The following is a 20,955-nucleotide window of genomic DNA, read 5'->3' as shown; positions in this document are numbered from 1 at the left end:
TACCATTTAACCAGTATCTCCAATAAGTTCCCTATTATTTAAGTTCTAGGTAAATGAAGAGAAATTTTTGAGAATCTTAGAAAGAATTAGTAAAAAAACATATCTTGCAGTCAATATAAGAATTTACTAATCACCATTTTCTGTCCTTGCTATTAGTATGTCTGACATGAAGACAAACTGACAAAAATTAATTAAATAGAAAATGATTAACGGGCAGGGGATGTAGTTCACTGCCTGGCAAGCGCAAGGTTCTGAGTTTGATCCTTGGTACAGAGGGGTGGGGGAGTTATAATTAAGCAGTAAATGACCAAGGTCTATGTAATAAAAAGTGTCAATGATCCTATTATTAAAACAATAATTATCACTTACAATTTATCACTGTCTAAAGCAGTAGTGGTGAATCTACGGCACACGTGTCACAGGGGGCTATGTCATAAAAAATTCTAAAAGGTGCATTATCACTGGTCTAAGGAATTCAGAAATATTAAAAATAAATCATACTATGTTAGAAATATGTGGGCAAAATGCCAAAAGTTTGCTGCATTAAGTTAGCTTGCCCTAGGAAAGGAAATTTCTTTTTCTATTTTCATACAATTTTTGAAATGAAGTATTATTTACTAGCAAACATTTTCTGTAAAAAAAAAAAAAAAGGTAGAATAAATGTAGCCCTTCAATTGAAACTAAACGTTTCCCATAAATTCTTTAAAATAAAAAGTACCAAAATTAAGAAAAAAGTAAGAAAGAATAACTGTTAATTACTGACAACTTACAGTAAGGAAGAGTTGGATGAGAAGTCATTCTTCTGACATTACTAATAGTTTTCTTAATCATCTGGTAAAAAGAAAAATTATTTTATAGTTACAATGAAAAGCAGGAGTAAAAACTTATATTGTAAGGCTGAGGAGCATAAAATATACATGCACAGGTCAGTTGTAGAGTGCTTGCTTAGCATATATGCAGCCCCAGGTTCAATCCCCAGCACCACCAAAAACAGTGACATGAAATTTAAATTACATTAATTTATTTTTACATGACTTCATAACTACCATTTTGGCTAATAAGCACATTCAACATGTTAACAGAACTTAACTGCATAGCTCTGCTATTTACATATTTTCCGTAATACTGTCTATGATCTAAGACCAAATTCTCCTCAAGAATTTAGTCTTGCCTCTTTTTTTGCCAATGGTTTTCTGATCATATTAAATTTTTTGGAATCAGCACAAATGGTATGAGGTTTACTTAGAAGATGGATAAAAATAAAAAAAGTAAACAAAAAATTAAAGAAGTTTTAAATTGATAGTTTGAGACTATTTACTCATTTTTAAATCATGCTTTGACCAACCTGAGTAAAATAAATACACAAAATAGGAAATTTTAAATGTATACAATATTTCCTATTTATCCAACACCATAACTATACTTATATGTTATTCTAAGTTTGTGGCATCAGTGTCAGGTAGGTTTCTACTATTGTTCTTTTGTATTCTGAATTGCTCAATTAGCCTGAACCAGAGAAAGTGAAGAACTGGTAGAAGCAAAGAGGCAGCCAGGAGAACAGGGCAAGGAACAGACAAACTCAAAGACACATACTGATTTTTCGTTACACTCTTGAACAGCAGAAAGTGGTCACAACAAATACACTTTTTTGTACTAGCATTCAACATTCAATAAATGGTAAAATTAAGAAAATATTTTATCAAATCTCTAGGAAAAAATGAAAACCTGGTATTTTTTTAAAATTCTCACATTTAAATCTCGTATTTTTAAAGGTCTGCCCAAAAGGTTCCTGTTCTTTATCAAATTTTTGACTAGCAAAGAAAAATCATGAGTTTCAAAAAATACACAAATGCCAGTTAAAATTTTTCTAAAAGGATATGTAGAATATCACATTACAAACCATTAATTATTTTAGAACATTTGCATAAAAGAGCAACTTTATTCTATTGGTATCTTGTTCTTGACAGAGGAATAGAGCAATCACAATACTTCGATTCACAAATTGCAATGATCCTAACTAAAAAGGTATCCTTTTAAGATTTAGACAGGAAGAAAATTCAACCCCAAGTAGCAGGCAGGGGATAAATCTTACAGGGCCTTAAATGCTATATTTTTTTAAAGTTGTGTTGGGAAGTCTGAAATTTTTAAGGAAGAATGATAATCTAAATGCTTCAGAAACATGCACTGCTCTGCATAGAACAGACATAAGCAAAAACAAAAGAAATATGTTACAGGAAGAAATTCTCTGAGGCTGGAGTTAACACAAAGGACTTAATTCTACCTACATATTTAGTATTTTCTCATTAAAATTTTCTTTAAAATATTACAGTATCTGTAAATTTCACAAACTTGAAAATATCTGTTAACTGAAAAAATGATATTTACCACATCATTTCAACTTGAATAATTATTAAGTTGCTTTTCAAATTCAATTTAATCCTGCAAATATTGCCACTTGAAGTCATTGAAGCAAGAGGACTAAAGGGTTTTAAACAAGCTCTAGTTTATACTCTCACCAACAGTGTAGAAGAGTTCCTTTTGTAAAGTAGTACAATCCTTATGGAATTGTATGGAAATCTTTCAAAAAGCTAAAAGTAGAAATTCCATTTAACCCAGCTATTTCCCTTCCAGATATCTTTAAAGATACCTAGCAGGCATCATATTATTGTGATATGTGCATACCAATGTATATAGCACAACAATTCATAATAGCTAGATCTTGGGAGAAATCCATATGTCCATCAACCAATGAATGGATAAAGAAAATGTGCTATCTATATACAATGGAATACTATTTGGCTATAAAGAAGGATAAATTTGAGACATTTGTAGGAAAATGATTACACCTTGAAAATATCACACGGCTTCTAAGTTAAGTAATCCAAAGTACAAATAAAGAGCAAAATAAAAGACTGATAAAAGGAAACAGTACAATATATCTTTTGCAAATAGGAAGGGGACCAAAATGACAAGGGTTGTGAGGGATGTAAAAAAGATTAATGATGTAACATACACATATACCACCTATGCACGTGAATGTAATCATTATATGTCACAAATAAAAAATTGACAATATTAATAAAAATAGGGAAAGGGGATCTAGAGACAGAGAAAGGAAAGTGGAGAGGGAGGAATAAAAAGAATCAAGATATGTTAAGTACATGTACCTATTTTCTAAATGAATGTAAATATCATGTACTGCAACATATTTTAATAAAAGCAAATTAAGACAAAAACAAGCTCTGTCACAAATTCAATACAGCGTCCCGAGTCACTTAACCTTTTTGCATCTCTAGCCTAACCTGAAGAATGAGTAAGAAAGACTACAAAGTAACTGTAATAGAAAATTATTTACAGGCTCGTAATGGTTATAAAAGAACTGCACTGGGGCCAAGGATTTAACTCAGTGGCATCGCACTTGCCTTGCAAGTGGAAGGTTGTGAGTTCGATCCTGGTACTAAACAAACAAACAAAAGAACTGCACCAAGTATCATCAAACAGAAAAGGTATTAAGCCTTTACTTGAACAATTACCTATACTGATGACAGAACATTTTTTGTTGGCAAAAAACAAAACAAAAAAACCCAAAAAACTTTAGGACTTACAAAATTTAAAAATAAAACAAAAAGTCACTGTCACCTAGAAAGCCACTGACAGAATGTGGGGTTCCTTAATCCTATATATCAATTCTTATATTCTAAGTATCAATAAATTAAAATACTAGAGATCTAGATATGGATCACCTCTTAGGGAAATAGATCCTACATTACTACAGAGATAATTCATTTCATCTTTTTTTTTTTTTTTGGTACTGGGAATTGCACTTGGGACCTTGCACTTGCAAAACAAAACAAAAAAACCCCAAAACAAAAGGGACCAGGAATGTAGCACAGTGGTGCTGTGCCTGCCTGGCAAGCACAAGGTCCTGAGTTCAATTCCCAGTACCAGGAAAAAAAAAAAAACCACCACAATATTATCCTTTGGTTTAAAACAAAGCATATTTTTTTAAAAAAAATTATTCTTTATTATAAAAATTAAAAATTTACAATTCTATAACAAGATTTACTAACACTGTAGGAATTTAAAAAGCTTTCAATCATCCTTTAACCATTTACCTAAAGGGAAAAACAGGACAGTTATACCTGATTATCTCCAACTTTACATACCACAGATGCTCCTCTGCCAGTCTGTGTACTACCAAGCCATGGCATGTTGATTGGAGTGCCAGGGTTGCTGTGCGTATATGGGGTTGTACCTTGAACAGCTGTTAGATCGTCACGAGCATGTATAACCAAGAAATCTTCTGATCTACAAAGGAGTCAACCAGAGTTGAAATAATCCATTAGTTCTTTCTTTTTTAACTCTTGAAAAGATTTAAAATCTGAATTTATGTTTCCCTTTAAAATTAATTTTCTTCAGCTCCCACTCCTAACTCACTATGACTTTCACATTCAATTTTCATCTTTACTTAATCTCTTCTCTAATTTCACTTTTTTTTTTTTGGTACTGGGGATCGAACTTGGGTCCTTGGGCTTGCGAAGCAGCCACTGGAACCACTGAGCTAAATCCCCAGCCCATCTAATTTTTTTTTTAAAGCTCCTTCTATCCCTTATTTACTCTTTAGCATATCAGCTTCTATTCTATTTACAAGTTAGGAGTATACCTTTAAAGAAAATTTAAAAGTTAAAGTTTATTGGATATAATCACTCATATTACATTACTGAATAAAAACAAAGTATAAAGGTACCCTTTGGTTTCCAATTCTACATCATCATCCACCCAAGTATAAATCTGTGTATCCAGAATTCCGGAAACATCCAGTTCTTGAACATCATGGCTGGAAGCAATTGCTATGCAATTTCTATTTGCCTGAAAAAGAAATATTATGACAATTTGAAATAAAGAGGCACAATGGGTATATATATGGGTTACTTCTGAAAATAATCTCTAGAAATAACAAAAATGCAGAATGATAGCATTCTTACAAATTTACATTTTAAACTAATTTTATCACGTAAATTTTAAGTGAAATAATATTGTTAAACTTGGAGATGTTCATGATCTAAGAATTTAGTACATCTAATTGAAAGTCAACTATAAGTAGCAATATATGCATCATTTTTTTCTCCTTCCAAACTGTTTATTTAGTCTACTAGAATGCTATCATCTCTCTAAGGTTTTCACAATTCAAAAATGTAGAGAGGATGGGCACTCTGGTGTGCACCTGTAGTCTCAACAACTCTGGAAGATGATGTGGTAGGACTTCTTAAGGCCAGGAGGAGTTCAAGATCAGCCTGGTTAGCATAATAAAACCCAATCTTAAAAAAAAAAAAAAAACTTTTAGAAGAAGAATCTGAAGAAGATAGAAGCTCTGAATACTACAGAAAGGCAAAGGAGATGATAAACTCTAAAGACATATCAGTTCATCATTCTAATAAAAAAATAGTTGTTTCTTCTTCCTCTTTTTTCTTTTTCTTTCTTTCTTTCTTTTCTTTTCTTTTCTTTTTTTTTTTGGTACTGGGGATCGAACGCAGGTTCTTGTGCTTGCAGGCCAGGCTCTGGAACCACTGAGCTAAATCCCCAGTCCAATAGTATTTGCTTCTAAGCCTTTTAATCTTAGGCAAGAAAAAATAGAAGTAGAAAAGGGTCACAGAGAAAAGGGCAGAAAAATAGTTGGAGAAATATGCCAGAAGCAATCATAAATGAAAACTGGTCAGATTAAATTACATAAAATTTTAAGGATCTATGAGTTAATATGGTGTATCTTAGGCCAGGAATGGAACACAGTATGGTAAAGTGCTTGCGTACCATGCCAAGACCAAAGGTTTGATCTATGGCACAAATAAAAGCACATCTCAAACAGAAATCAGAAGACACTGACAGCAAAAAGAAAACAGGATTATTATGATGGAAAGAATCAATACCAATTAATATGAAAAACTGAAACTCTGGAAAAGGAGCATAAACAGATGTTGGGAAACAATTCTTCATGGCTCTGTCCAAGTCTGCATGTCTTGTGAGCCACATACTGTCCTTTGTTGTGCAGTATCATTCTTAGGATAATTATACAGCTACAGTATCTCTGTTTAGAGCAAAGGGCAGTTACGCTTATTGTCTATTAGAAAAAACCTAGGTCTCATCTAAACTCAACAGTCCTCTCCTGTAACACAACCCACTGCAGGTACAGGTACCATCTGTCTCTTTTCTCTTTGTGGTACAGGGGATCAAACTCAGGACCTTGCACTTGCGAGGCAGGTGTGGCACCACTGAGCTAAATCCCTGGCCTCTGGCCCTCTTTCTGTCCCTCTGGGCAAAGTGTAGTTCAGGCAACCAGTATAAAATGCTGATATTCTGACTACTGTTCTTGCTGTTAGAAATAAACTGTGCTTTATCTATGATCCAGGATTCTTGAGTCTTCAAAGAGCAGCCCATAAACTGTGAAAGTTAACTTGTTAGCATTAATGGAAAGTAAAATCTCAGACTCTTTCCAGTTCTTGATACAGACAGCAATCAAGTAAACACATAAGAAAATGTTCAATCTCAGTAATATTTTTATAAAATGAAATTTAAAGTAAAAGGTATTTCTTAGTAATAAATTTAACAAGAATGAAAAACTGTAATATCAAATCTGGAGAAGTAATTAGACAAATATACAAGTTAATGGAAGATTTTATATACATGGATAACCATTATGGATATATATATACACCTGTACACACGTGTGCATGTGTAAGTGAATGCGTGTGTATCCCCAAAGGAAAAAAAAAGCTAGGTTTTTTAGAATAGAATATTTAAAATAATATTTCCTTTTTTCTTTTTTTTTTTTTTTGAGACAGGGTCTCACTGTGTAGTTGAGACTGACCTGGAACTCACTATGTAGCCCAGTCTGGTCTCGAACTCACAGTGATCCCCCTGCCTCAGCCTCCTGAGTACTGGGACTACAGGCATGCCCACCATGCCCGGCTTAAAATAATATTTTCTTTAGAGAAGGCAGATCCTACAAGGTGTGTGTGTGTGTGTGTGTGTATGTGTGCTTATGTATTTAAATAGAAATTACAACCTGAAAACTGCTTTGCTAAGGGGACAATTCCAAATCTGCCTGCTTGAAACAGAATTAGTCATTGTTCTAGGGTGTTTATGAGAGAAATGAGACAAACGATACAGGGAATTATGAGGACAGAACAGCAAAGGCATTGTCCAGGAGATATCAAAGAGGAGGTAGGCACAGTACAGGGCCATGACAGAGAAATCTATAGAGTTTCCAATAGTACAAAAGGCCTGCTGCGCACATGTGTCATTGGTTTATCACCAATTGGGAGATAAAGAAACTACTGGTAGAAAGATTTCCGAAAGCGTAATGCTATAGGATATATATCTAAATGACATTTAAAATTACTGCAAAATGAGGAACACATACATATATGTGCACACACCTTCCTTAAATATCCTTTAGGAGTGCATGAAAAAGGATAACATGTATCTTTTAAATTAGTGTAAAGAATACAAGAGATTGACTGACTAGAAGTCACTAGAAACTAAGCAATAAGACAATTAGGATAGACAGAAGGGGGAAATTCCTAATACAACGGTCAACCTTGAATTAGTATACCTAAGGCTCCCTTCTCCCCTTCCCTTTCCTTTCCTGGGGATCAAACTCAGGACACTGCACTTGTAAGTCAGGCGCAGTACCAGAGCTAAATCCCTGGCCCATGAGGCTATCTTTGCTATTGGTGGTTACAGACATCTCTGAGTAGGATGTTAAATAGAAGGCTAAGAAAATGCAATAACTGACACCTACTGGTGGAGCATGTCAAAAAGGGAGAACTTCTGAGTCAAATATAACCTTAAATTTTATCAAATATTAAGAATCATACTCAACATACAGTGGGAATACAGAAAAACTTTTTGGGGGGTTACTGCTATAATATCTTGCATAAACTCTAAAGCTATTTCATATAGAAATACTTGCTACTTCTGTGTAGTAGTATTTTATTAGTTATATTTCCCAAATTATTTAATAATAAAATCACATTATCAAATAATATAATCATTTTATAAAATAAAAACTCAGGTTATAATTGAAGGATTAGCTTAGGGAAACACTGACAATAAATATAATGATAAAACAAGTTATTCTTCAAATACAAATACCTAAAAATCAAAGAAAGATGTTTATATACTTACTTTATTAACAGCAAAGGCAGTGATAATATCAGATTCCTTATGAATAATTCTTGCTTTACCTCCAGGATATCCCAAATCTGCTTCTATCTAAATGGAAGAAAATAAAGCACAAAAAGATAGACCTTAGAAGCAGAACAAGTAATGTATGCTAATCTTATGTAGTACTTGCTTAAATTATTCTAAGAAGAGTTTTTTATATATTTCAAATCTAAAGGAACTGCATATGTGGTAATTATCTGCAAAACAAAATTAGGGGAATTTAATTTTTTCAAACTTGATTTTTAAAATATGAAGATAGTTAATAGAATACATGACTTAATTAATTGGTTATCTCCAAACTACACTGAATTAATTTTAAAGGATCGATATACTTTAATTATTGAAGATTTACATATCAAGTTTCTTATTATAATTCTTTAATAGTATTTTATAAATACTAAAAGGTAGCACTGTAAATATTTTAGTTTTTGTGGCCCAAAAAGGGTCACTGTTGCATATTCTTCCTTATTTTTCAAACAACACTTTAAATACATAAAGACCATTCTTAGTTCATGGGCTATTACAAAAACAAAACAAACAAACAAACAAAACAATAGGTGGGATTTGGCCAGCTCTCTATAGTTTACTGACTAGTGAAGAATACCGAGACCTCAGAAGTCATGCTAACTCACCCAGATCAGTAACCATTTTGGTAGCTTAGTAAACTCTAATTCAGTTTAGTTTATATGAGGAACAAGTTTTGCCTACTCTGAACTCAGAAGAGAATACCACATAAAAATCAACATTCACTGGGCCAGGGATTTAGCTCAGTGGTTCCGCCTCTTGCCTTGCAAATGCAAGGTCCCGGAAAAAAAAAAAAAGTTTATTAAAATAAAAGTTGGAAAGAGGACACACATGTTAAGAGTTAGAAATACTGTTTAATGTTGTATATTATTTCTCTCCTTATCAATGTTTTAAAATGAATTAGTATAAAATACCTCCCAGCTCACAGTGAAATTAGAAAATTATCCATTGAAAATAGCATACTAGCTGGGCGTGGTGGAGCACGCCTGTAATCTCAGTACTAGGGAGGCTGAGGCAGGAGGATCGCTGTGAGTTCAAGACCAGCCTGGGCTACATAGTGAGTTCCAGGTCAGTCTCAACTACATAGTGAGACCCTGCCTCAAAAAAACAAAAAAAGAGAAAAAATAGCATACAATTTATTTTCTGCAAAGTTTAGAAAAAATATTACTAATGCCTGAGTACTGACCAGGTTGGCAGTATTCACTTTTTTTGGGGGGGTACTGGGGATCAAACTTGGGCCCTTGTGCTTGTAAGACAGGTGGCGGAGCCAATGGGCCAAACCCCCGGTCCTAGTATTCTTGAAAATGGCAACTAAGATGAGTACTATGGCTTGGATCTGAGGTGTCCCCCAAAGGCCTCATGGTTTTTGGAAGGTGACTGACTCTGTGATTAGAGATATCAGAGATGAGTTCCAAACTAAATGTGCTATTAGCAGGTAGGGCCTGCTTGGACACAGGGCCCTGGGGGTGTGTCCTAGAAGGGTATCTCTGTGGAACTCTTCCCTGCTCTCTCTGCTTCCTGGAGCCATTAAGTGAACAGCTTTCCTCCAGGGCAGGCCCTTCCACCATGCCATTTCTGCATTTAGCTTGTTGACCACAGACAGTTTTGACTATCAGCCAAAACTAAACCTAGCCTCCTTTAAACTGTTAGGTCAAGTATTTTGTCTCAATGAAGAAAAAGTGACTAAGACACTGTTGAACTAAAGAGTTGAAAGAGATTTATATAATCCAAACCAAGATACCCCTATGGACAAAAATAGTCACTAGATGTAAAATTGTCATATCTAATGACAAATTGTCATATTCTAATCCAAAATACAAACTTGCTTACAAACTGCAAGAATTTATGTTTGATGAACATTCTGGCTTGAGAATATCTTTAAGGAAAGCTTTAGTTGTGGCTCATCAAGAGACCACTATCAAATAAGAATGTACAAACGTTGTAATTTTATGACAATATCCCAATTTAACCACATGGTATCTAAAATATACTAAGAGTACACTTCTAGGTTTTGAAGATCTTGGAGGCTAAGACAGATGAGATCTTCACAGAAGAGAAGAATCTGCTATTTGCTGGTAATGATGGAGAGAACATTTGAGTTTTCACCAGGGGAGCCTTTTCAAATTTTTCAGCTATAGAAGGAAAGCTCAAGCAGATATGAACTTCAAAAAAGCTTTCTTAATGTGCAAATAAATTATTGTTCTCTATCTAAAATTGCTTCTCAACAATGTAGTATCAAGATGACCCGTATGAGACTCAACCTGAAGTGATCTTTTACAAATGAAGATTCTGAACCCTGTATCAGGTATACAATCATAATCTCACAATAGCAAGGTAAATTATTTGAGTGGATAAGGAGATGAAATTAGAAAATTAGGCAGTGTTCAGCTAATATAAAAGCTGTAGTAGAGTACAGACATTACTGTAAAGCTGAGAAGCAATTGGAAAGTTCTGAAATTCTGTGAACTTAAACATAAAGGATATGAGAATGGCTTCATACCCTCATACCCTCAGTTAAGATACTACAGTGACTGAAGTGAGAAGTGGTAGTGGATTGGATTAGGGTGGTATAAACAGTGATAATGGTAAGTGACTGAAATTGGAATTTTGCTAATGTAATAATTCAGTGTGAGTAAAAAGAAGATTCCTGTTATTCAGGAGATTTGAGGTATAATCAAAATATACTATTTAATGAATTTTTAAATATAAAATATACTATATATTGAATTTTAAATTAAAAATTTTTATTATAGTTAGTCATTAATCCTCATCAAAATACTCCCTTCACTTTGAATATACCTATCTCATTGTTCTTGTTACATTCTGAAGCAGTTATTAAAGTCTTTTGTGCTTTTATGAGTGATCAAAAATACAGTGGTCTCAAGGTGCGTCCATTTAGCTATAAATGTTTCAAGCTCATCCTTCTTTGTAACACAGTAGTACTCCACTGCATTAAAAAAAACACACTTCTTTACCATTCATCAGTTGATGGGCATTTGGGCTATTTCCAAGATTTAGCTATTATATACTGTGCCTCTATAAATGTGGATGTGCATATACTGCTATAGTATGATACTTTTAATTCTTTTAGGGAGATACCAAGAAGGGGTATAGTTGGATCAGAAGGACTCTCTAGTTGCAGTTTTTTGAGGAATCTTCACACTGATTTCCACAGTGATTGCACCTTGAGACCATACTCAAAAATGAAATAAATCACACACACATGTTTAAATATCACATTCTCTGGTGTGAGGAACCAAAAGTGGAAATAAGGACTAAAATGTGTAATAGGTATTGGGAAATGGAAAGAGAATGTTCAAATGGGGAGTGGAACAAGGGAAGGGAGAAGGGCAAAGGAAGGGACACACATGAAAAAGTAAAAACAGAAGGAAGAATGGAAATAAAGCTTTTGTACACAGGGAGGGAAGGGGGGAGTTGAAGGGAGGGGGAATGGGAAAAAGGGAAGGGGCATAGTATATCACGTCCAGGTGCAAATTCCTTATGTTGGGTGTTATCACTGTGTATACCTAAAATGTAGCAATCAATGTTTTGCTTCCAAAGACAAATAACAAAAAAACAAACAAGCAAACAGTGAATGCAGCTGCAAAATGCCAGCTGATGGAAAGGCAGGTTTGTAAAAACAACACAGCATGTTCACATCCACCTTATTCAGTCTGGCACCATGTGACTTTTGCCTCTTCCCCAAGTCAAAAAGACATTTTGAGTCCACTTAGGATATCAAGACAACCACAACAGTGCAATTTAAGATACTCATGAAAAAGAAATTCCAGGGCTGCTTTACAGAGTGACAAGAATGATGGCATAAGTATGTTTAAAATGAGGGAAAATATTCTGAATAGGATTAATGGCAATATATCTTTTATTGCAATAATTAAAAAAATTTTAAATATTCATTGTCCTTTTTTTTTTTTTCATACCAGGGATCAAGCTTGGGACCTTGCGCTTGTGACAGGCGGTAGAACCACTGAGCTAAAACCCCCAGCACATATTCACTGTATTTCTTAATCACACCATATAAACAGATGAAAGTAATATTTACTGAGATGGACAAGGAAATAGGTTTATCCTTTAAATTTTCTTGAGTCACTTTAAAGGCAATGTTATCAATTAGCTTTGCCACACAAAGCCACAGAAAAATAATTTTAAAGGTCAGATTTTAAAATATATTCGTTCATGCCAGTAAGAATAATCTGAGAGGTCAAAATTTATGAGGAGTTGAGATAAAAATTGAAGCAATGTCCGGGGGTAGAAATGAGTGGATAGCATCAGTGCACAAGTGAAATATTTTATCTTTGGACAAGAGTGACAGTTTACCCACTGTTAGGACAGGCAGAACAAAATACCTACATATATATTGATGCTGAGAATACTGGATTAAATATATACTGGCTGTACTTAGACAGCAAAACATGGGTATCTGTGATAAACACAGAGAGTGTATGAAAAGAAAAAAATGTGGAGACTGGAGAAGAGAATGGAAAATGAAATTTACTATAGAGTAATTTAGTTTAATTGCAGAGTGGTTTAAAATTAACTTGGAATCCATGCTTATAACTATTAAGTAAGGCAAGCTCCATGGTTTTTGTTTTTCCTTCATGCACATTCAGTTGCTTGAATACTGACACACAGCAGGGCAAAGATATGGATTTAAGCAGGTTTAAGAATTGCAAACACATACAAAATATAGAATATATACAGAAGGGAAGTTGAGGATACTTGTAAGGGACTGTGCACAGCGATGGATCATGGAATCAAAGCTAGGAAACGAAGGAATTGGGGACAAGTTCAGCTAAAAGGAGAAACAGAACTTGCAAGTTCTATAAACAAAATTTATTTTGTTAAAGATCACAGAATTCAAAAGAGTCAACAATATCAAAATTGAATATAGTTGTAAAGGTCTCCTAAATGTAAAGTTTTAGTTACGTTTAACAGAGGAAAAAAAAGTCACACTTTCATTAAGCTAGATATATAAAGAAAAAAATCCGAATATTGGGAGTCAAAGAAATTTTTAGATAATAAGGATTAAAAAACTAAACATATAATTATCAAATGATTCAGCAATTTCATTTCTGATTCTATAGTCACATGAATTGAAAAGATACTTGAACAGATACCCATGTTTATAGTAGCATTATTCACAATTATTAAAAAATGAAGGGCTGGGAATTTAGCTCTCAGTGGTTCTGCCACCTGACTCACAAGTGCAGGGTCCCAAGTTCGATTCCTGGCACCCAAAAAAAAGAAAAGAAAAGAAAAGAAATAACCCAAATATCAACTGGTTGATTAAGTGGATAAAGAAAATGTGGTAGATATTTACACTGGAACATCATTTAAACTTTAAAATGAAAGAAATTCTGAAACACGCTAAAATATTGAAGAAGCTTGAGGTCATGCTATGTAAAATAATCTACTCACAAAAGCACAACCATTATACAATTATATGAGGCACCTTCAGGCACTAAAATTGGTAGAATGATGGTTGCCTGGGATAGCTGAAGGAAAATAAGAAAGTGTTGTTTAGTGGATACAGTTTCAGTTTGTAGGATCAAAAAATTATGGAAATAGTGGGATTGGCTGCACAATTACATAAAGATAAAGAATATATTTTGTTATTTTTATTTTATCACAATTATTGTGTGTGCGAGAGTGTGTGTGTGCATGCGTGCATGCCCGTGTGGGGGGGGAGGGGTGAGAAGGGGAGACATTGACTGATTAAAAACGAGATTGATTATACAGAAATTGATATAAATAATGTTTGAGTACCACAGAGCTCTCCTTAGAAGCTGGTGGAGAGTCAGTTCTACTAATTTTCCAGGATTCCAGTACTATTTAAGAAGCAGTAGCTTTTAAATGATCAACATTAATTCTACATGTCAATAAAGGATTTTATTAAAATCCTTTTATTAAAAGATTTCAAGAGTAGAAGGAAATACTCAACTGAGACCCCATAACTCAGTACTGAATTTCAGTTACTAGCTTCTACAGTGCAAAGCTGTTTACTTAGGCTACTTCAGTACTACACTAATGAAATAAAATAAATATTTTCTTTTTCTTTTTTTTGGTACCAGGGATCGAACTTGGTTCCTTGTGCTTGCAAGGCAGGGGCGGAACCAATGAGCTAAATCCCTGGCCCTAAAATAAATATTTTCTAATAAAATTAACAAAGTAAACATGAAATAAATGAGTCCTAAATACTAAGGCCATATTTGTATAAATTCTTTCCCAAAATGGAACAGAACAGAATAGAATCCTTGCCACTCATCCCACAAGAGGCTGTCACAATTCCAATATAACATAAAACCAAACAAATAAAAACAAAAAAGAAACCCCAAATAAACCTCAGTATTCCCTAGGAACATAAGTACAAAAATTCCTTAAAAATTAACAAAGGAAAATTAACAATATATAGTAGAAATAACAAATTACAACCAAATAAGGCTTTTGCCATGAGTGCAAAATTGGTTCAACATTCAAAAAATTCATCAACCTATTTAATTGTATTAACAGACTAACAAAAACCATATGATCATCTCAAAAGCAGGAAAAAAAATCCATTTACCAAATCTATCATTATTTACGATTACAAACTCAATAGGAAGACAAGAAAGGCTGAATGCGGGATTTGACAAGAGAGCTGGGCTAACTGGCAAGATTTTTAAAAATCCAGCATTTGCTAGCAGAACCAGTTCCAAAATTGAAGCAGACCCAGATAAAAACAATATACTTTACTGCCATGTTATCATTGTTGGATCCCAGGATTCTGTCTTTGATGCACGGAATCTTAACCTTGGATTACTGTTTCCAGAAAAATACTCAATGACAGCACCTAACATTTCATGACCAAAGTCTGTCACCTAATGCAGAAAAGCTGTGAAATGTTTATATATTTTGAAAAATAAGCAAGCCTTAGTAATATAGATTTGCACAATTCTGCTATCAATCCAGGTTTTGTTTAGAAAATGATGAAGCAAAACAGTGGAAGACAAATAAAGCTCAAGCCACAGATCTAGAACTCAGACTAGGCTATCTGCCATAAATAATATCTAAATCAATCTGATTATCAAATGTGCACAACTTCTCGAGATCTACTAAGACCCTCCTTTTTTAAAAAGCAGTCTGGATTGCTATAAAACTTTCAATCAGTGGCTGTCAGCTTTCACTCATTTGTCTGCTCATGGGAAAACGAACAAAGTATGAATGAAGGTCGATGTCAAAGTTAGGTGCAGAGTGTTCATTTATTTAGTTTTTTGGGGGAGAAAGGGAGAGTTAATTGTGGGTTCCTTTCCTCTTTATAGTGACCTAATTACATTAGTGAAATGCAAATAACCAGTTCTTTAGAACATGCTCTCTAGCCAAGTCTACATATTTAGACACTGTAAATAGACAAGTATGGTTAAACCACACAGCCCACAATAATAAGACTAACTTTGCCATCAAGTATATATTACCCTCTTCGACAGATTATGACCATCTTTCGTGACTTTTCCCTATACTTCGGTAACCCTTATCTTTTTAGTTAAAAAATATATAAGCCAGGTATGGTGGCACACACCTGCAATCCCAGCACTCAGGAGGCTGAGGCAGGAAGATCACTGTGAGTTCAAGACCAGCCTGGGCTACAGAGTGAGTTCCAGGTCAGTCTCAACTACATAGTGAGACCCTGTCTCAAAAAACAAAACAAAACAAAACAAAAAAGATAGATAAGATAGATATCCTGGGAAGAGTCTTGTGGATCAGAAGAGCACAGCCACAGGCAGATTCAGCCAGGATCCCACCTTGACTCACTCCATCACAGGCCACAGCCAAGGGCCCAACCGGAAAAGAGCTGCACAGGCACAGAAGTAATAGCCAAAGGCCTGCCCTAATAACCATCAGTAAGTGTACGAAGACTCTAGTCAGAAACCTACTCAGATACTACGGTCTGGGATGCATAGGTCCCATCCACAGACAAGCCAAGATACCATCCCAATTATGCACAGGTCCCAACCAGAAGCCTGCCCTAACAACAGGTCAGCTCAGGGATCCAAAAGGCAACCACTGTGAGCCCAAGAACTGATGAACTAGTGGGTAGCAGAGAAAAGGCAGCATGGTGGCTCACTGAGAATTGGAAGAACACTGGGTGAGCAAAGTATTGCTCATCTCAGCAGGCTGATCTGTTAAAACGAGAAGACATGTAAACAAATCTCAAAATCAAGACTTGCAGATCACCTAAGGCAACCCCAAAGGGTAATAAGATGGAACAATCTGATACTAAACCACCTGGACTCTCTGAACTGGCAACAAATGAGAACCTGGAAAAAATAAAATCAGAAAAAATTTCTCAGATGACAACAGAGATTGAGATTGTTCCCATACTGCAAGAGGTGAGGAACATAATGGAATACCAATGTGAGAAACAAACAGAATCCATAAAAAAGATGCAAAGAAATTTCCAGGAGATTAAAAACTCCACTGAAAGTTTATGCAGCAGAATGAGCCAATATGAGGACAGAATTTCAGATACAGATGATAGGATTTCAATTAGTGACCAGGAAAAGAAAAATTTCTTAAAAATAGTAAGGAACCAGGAGAAATCAATCTAGCAGCTGCTAGACAATACAAAGAAGAATAACATAAGACTTAGCTCAGTGGTTCCACCATCTGCCTTGCAAGGACAAGGTCCAGAGTTCACTCCCCAGTACCATTAAAAATAAATAAATAAATAACATAAGACTTATTGGAATGAAGGAGTAGAGATGACACACAAAAAAACTGTTCACAGAAGTAATGGCAGAAAACTATCGGCAGGGGGGACTTGACATACAATACAGATAAATGAGGCATATAGGACTCCAAATAGCCATAATAATAATAAAAAAATCTACATCTAGACATATACCAATCAAGATCCCAGAAATTCAACAGAAGAACAAAATTCTACAAGCAGTTGGAGAAAAGAAACCACATACAAAGGAAAGCCCATCAGAGTCACAGCAGACTTCTCAACACAAACCCTCAAGGCAAGATGAGCTTAGCGTGATGTATTTCAAGCCTTAAAGGAAAACAATTTCCAGCTCAGACTGTTGTACCCTGCAAAACTACCTTTCAAAAGTGATGGAGAAATAAGATACTTTCATGACAAAGAGTGCCTTTAGGAGCTTCATGAATACCAAACCAGAACTCCAAAAAATTTTAAACAATATCCTAGGAAAAGACAATGAGGATCACAACTCCAGGAAGCCTAGAAGAATGAAACCATCAGGCACAACAAGAAATTAAACACAAATAGGGGTAAGGTATGTAGCTCAGTGGCACTACAACTGCCTGGCAAGTGCAAGGTCCTGAGTTCAATACCTGGTACCAGAAAAAGAAAAAGAAAAAAAGGAAAGAAATTAAATACAAAGGGGGAGAATCCAAAAAAAAGTCATAACAAGAATAAGTCATTACATAACAGCTATAACTATGAATGTTAACAGTCTCAATTCACCAATCAAAATAAATAGAGTGGCAGAATGGGTTTAGAAGCAAGATTCAACAATATGCTGCATACAAGGAACACATTTAATTCAAAAGGGAATTCATAGACTGAAAATATAAATGTGGAAAAAAATATTCCATGTGACACGAACCAAAAAAAAAAAAAAAAAAAAAAGCAGGAGTAACTATCCTCTTTGCACATCAACTAGATTTCAAACCAACACTAATTAAGAAAGATGAAGAAGGACACTACATTCTTGTAAAGGGGACAATTCAAGAGGAAGAGATGACAATCATGAATATATATGCACCAAACACTAGTGCATCCAACTACATAAAACAAATACTAATGGACACGAAAATCAAATAAGCACTAATACAATAGTAGTGAGGGACCTCAATACCCCACTGTTACAAAAAGATAGATCAACTAGGTAAAAATTAAACAATGAAATACTAGAACTCAACCAAACTCTTGAACAAATGGACTTAACAAATGTTTACAGAATATTCTACCTGACAAAATCAGAATACACATTCTTTTCAGCTGCACACAGCTTCTTCTCTAAAATAGACCACATACTTGCTCATAAAACATGTTTAAGTAAATGCAATGGAACTGAAGTTATCCCCTGTATATTATGAGACCACAGTACGATGAAACAGGAGATCAAAGGCAAAAGAAACCTCAAGAATTTCATAAACACATGGAAATTGAACAACACACTTCTGAATAACCAATGGGTCACAGAGGAAATTAAACAAGAAATCAGACAGCTTCTACAATTACATGACAATGTCAATACAATGTATCAAAATCTATGGGACACAATGAAAGCAGTCTTATGAGGAAAATTCATAGAAATGAATACTCATTTTAGGAAAATAGAGCAAGCTCAAATAAACAACCTGATGTTGACCCTCAAGCTTCTAGAAAAAGAAGAGCAGGACAAACCCAAAGCTCATACAAGGAAGGATATTATAAAGATAAGAGCAAAAAGCAATGCAATGGAGACCAAGAAAATGAAAAAAAAAAAAAAACAATGAAGCCAAGAGTTGGTTCTTTGAAAGAATGAACAAAATTGACAAACCCTTAGCTAACCTCATCAAAAAAGGAAAAAGAAAAAGCCCAAATCCATGTAATTAGGAATAAAAAGGGTAAATTACAACAGATGAGGCAGAAATCCAGAGGATTATCAATACCTACTTTGAGAACCTATATACCAATAAGATGGAAAACACAGAAGAAATGGACAGATTCCTAGATACATAATGAATTACCAAAGTTGAAAAAGACCTAAAAATTCTCTAAACAATCCAATATCAATCTATGAAATTAAAAAAATAATTAAAATCTTACCAACTAAGCAAAGCCTGGGCCCTGATGCCTTCACTGCAGAATTCTACAAGACATTAGCAGAGGAACTACTGCCACTACTGTATATGCTTAAACTCTTCAAAGAAATTGAAAGGGAAGCAATACTCCCAAATACATTCCTGGAAGCAAGTATCACCTTGATCCCCAAAGCAGAGAAAGACCCAACCAAAAAAGAGAACCACGGGCCAAGCTCACTAATGAACATAGATGCAAAAATCCTTAGTAAGATACTGGCCAATAGAATGCAAAAGATCATCAAGCAGATCATACATCCTGACCAAGTGGGATTCATCCCAGGGATGCAGGGATGGTTCAACGTATGCAAATCAATAAATGTAATACATGATATTAACAGAAGCAAGGACAAAAACCATATGATAAACTCAACAGATGCAGAAAAAGTGTTTGATAAAACCCAACATACATGGCAACATACTTTCCCATCCCCCTTCTGTCTCTCATGGGCAGAAGCTATCTTTTTCTCAATCCACTTTTCCTCCAAAAAAAACCACAAAAAACAAAAAACAAAAAAAACAACAACATACATTCATGATAAAACCCTACAGAAAATTGGAATAGACAGTACCTCAATCTGATAAAAGTAATCTATGAAAAACCAACAGCGATTATCATACTAAATAGTCAAAAACTGAAATCCTTCACACTAAAATAAGGAGCAAGACAAGGATGTCCACTATCATCACTCCTGTTCAATAGTTTAGAAAACATTAGCCATAACAATTAGACAACAGAAAGAAAAGGAATAAAGATAGAAAACAAAGAAGTTCAATTGTCAATATTTGCAGATGACATGATACTCTCTATGGAAGACCCCAAGAACTCCACCAAAAGTCTTCTAGACTTAACCAAATTCAGTAAAGTAGCTGGCTATAAGGTCAACACACAAAAATCAATAGCTTTCCTGTACATGAACAACAGACTTACCGAGAGAACAATGGGGCAAACGATTCCTTTCACAATAGCATCGAAAAAAATTGAAATAACTAGGAATCAACCTAACAAAAGAAATCAAAGACCTCTAGTCTGAAAACTATAGCACTTTGAAAAAATGAGATCAAAGAGGATATTAAAAACAGACCTGAGGACCAGTGGAACAGATGAAAAGATGCAGAAATAACTCCAGACACAATCAGCTACTTCATCTTTGACAAAGGAGCCAAACAGCCTTACTAGAGAAAAGACACAGCCTCTTAAATAAATGGTGCTGGAAAAACTGGGTTTCAACTTCCAAAGATTAAAATTAGACATGTGTCTCTCACCATACACTAAACTAAAATTAATTTGGATTAAAGAGTTAAATATTAGAACAGAAACACTAAACTGGCTGGAAGAGAGGTAGGTAAAACTCTCAAAGACATTGGTGTAGGAAAAGATTTTATGAACAAAACCTTAGGTACATGTGAACTAGCACCATCAATCAACAAGTGGGATCTCTTATTAAAAAGACCTCATCAAAAATAAGAACTGCTTGAAAAAGACACTGAGAGACAAGCCTCAGAATGTATTTTCAAAGCACATATCTGGTAAGACTTACTATCTAGAACAAAGAACTATTAACTTCCATGGTGCAACTCAATAAAAAAATGTATCCAAGATTTGAAGACATGTCACTTAAGTAGATATATGAACTCTTACTACACACCTATAAAACTAAAAAGTTGACTATACTAAGTGATAGTAAAAATGTGAAGTAACAGATTTACATTTCCTCTAAAGATGTAAAACTATGAAGTGGAAAACTTGTGGACAGCTTTCCAAGAAGTTAAACATACACCTATCATATGAACCAGCTGTTCCAATTCTGGGCATTTACACAAGAGAAATAAGAGCCT

General features: G+C 34.6%; 1 protein-coding gene across 4 annotated transcripts in view; it reads right to left on the bottom strand.

Annotated features, from left to right (window-relative positions):
* Dmxl1 (Dmx like 1) overlaps window positions 1-20,955 on the bottom strand; it is a 134,933-nt gene that overhangs the window by 19,081 nt on the left and 94,897 nt on the right. For all 4 annotated transcript variants that reach the window (XM_010633900.3, XM_033761680.1, XM_033761681.1 and 1 more), the window contains 4 exons: window positions 8,185-8,271; window positions 4,748-4,869; window positions 4,167-4,308; window positions 771-831 (listed from right to left, as the gene is read on the bottom strand). In XM_010633900.3, the coding sequence (XP_010632202.1) occupies window positions 771-831; window positions 4,167-4,308; window positions 4,748-4,869; window positions 8,185-8,271 (412 nt within the window). The remainder of the gene's footprint in view (window positions 1-770; window positions 832-4,166; window positions 4,309-4,747; window positions 4,870-8,184; window positions 8,272-20,955) is intronic.

Source organism: Fukomys damarensis, unplaced genomic scaffold (genome assembly GCF_012274545.1).
Source record: "Fukomys damarensis isolate Sample0158 unplaced genomic scaffold, DMR_v1.0_HiC HiC_scaffold_9, whole genome shotgun sequence".
Lineage (NCBI taxonomy): Eukaryota > Metazoa > Chordata > Mammalia > Rodentia > Bathyergidae > Fukomys > Fukomys damarensis.
The sequence above is the reverse complement of the archived record's forward strand: the minus strand, read 5'-3'. Positions and strand labels throughout refer to the sequence as shown.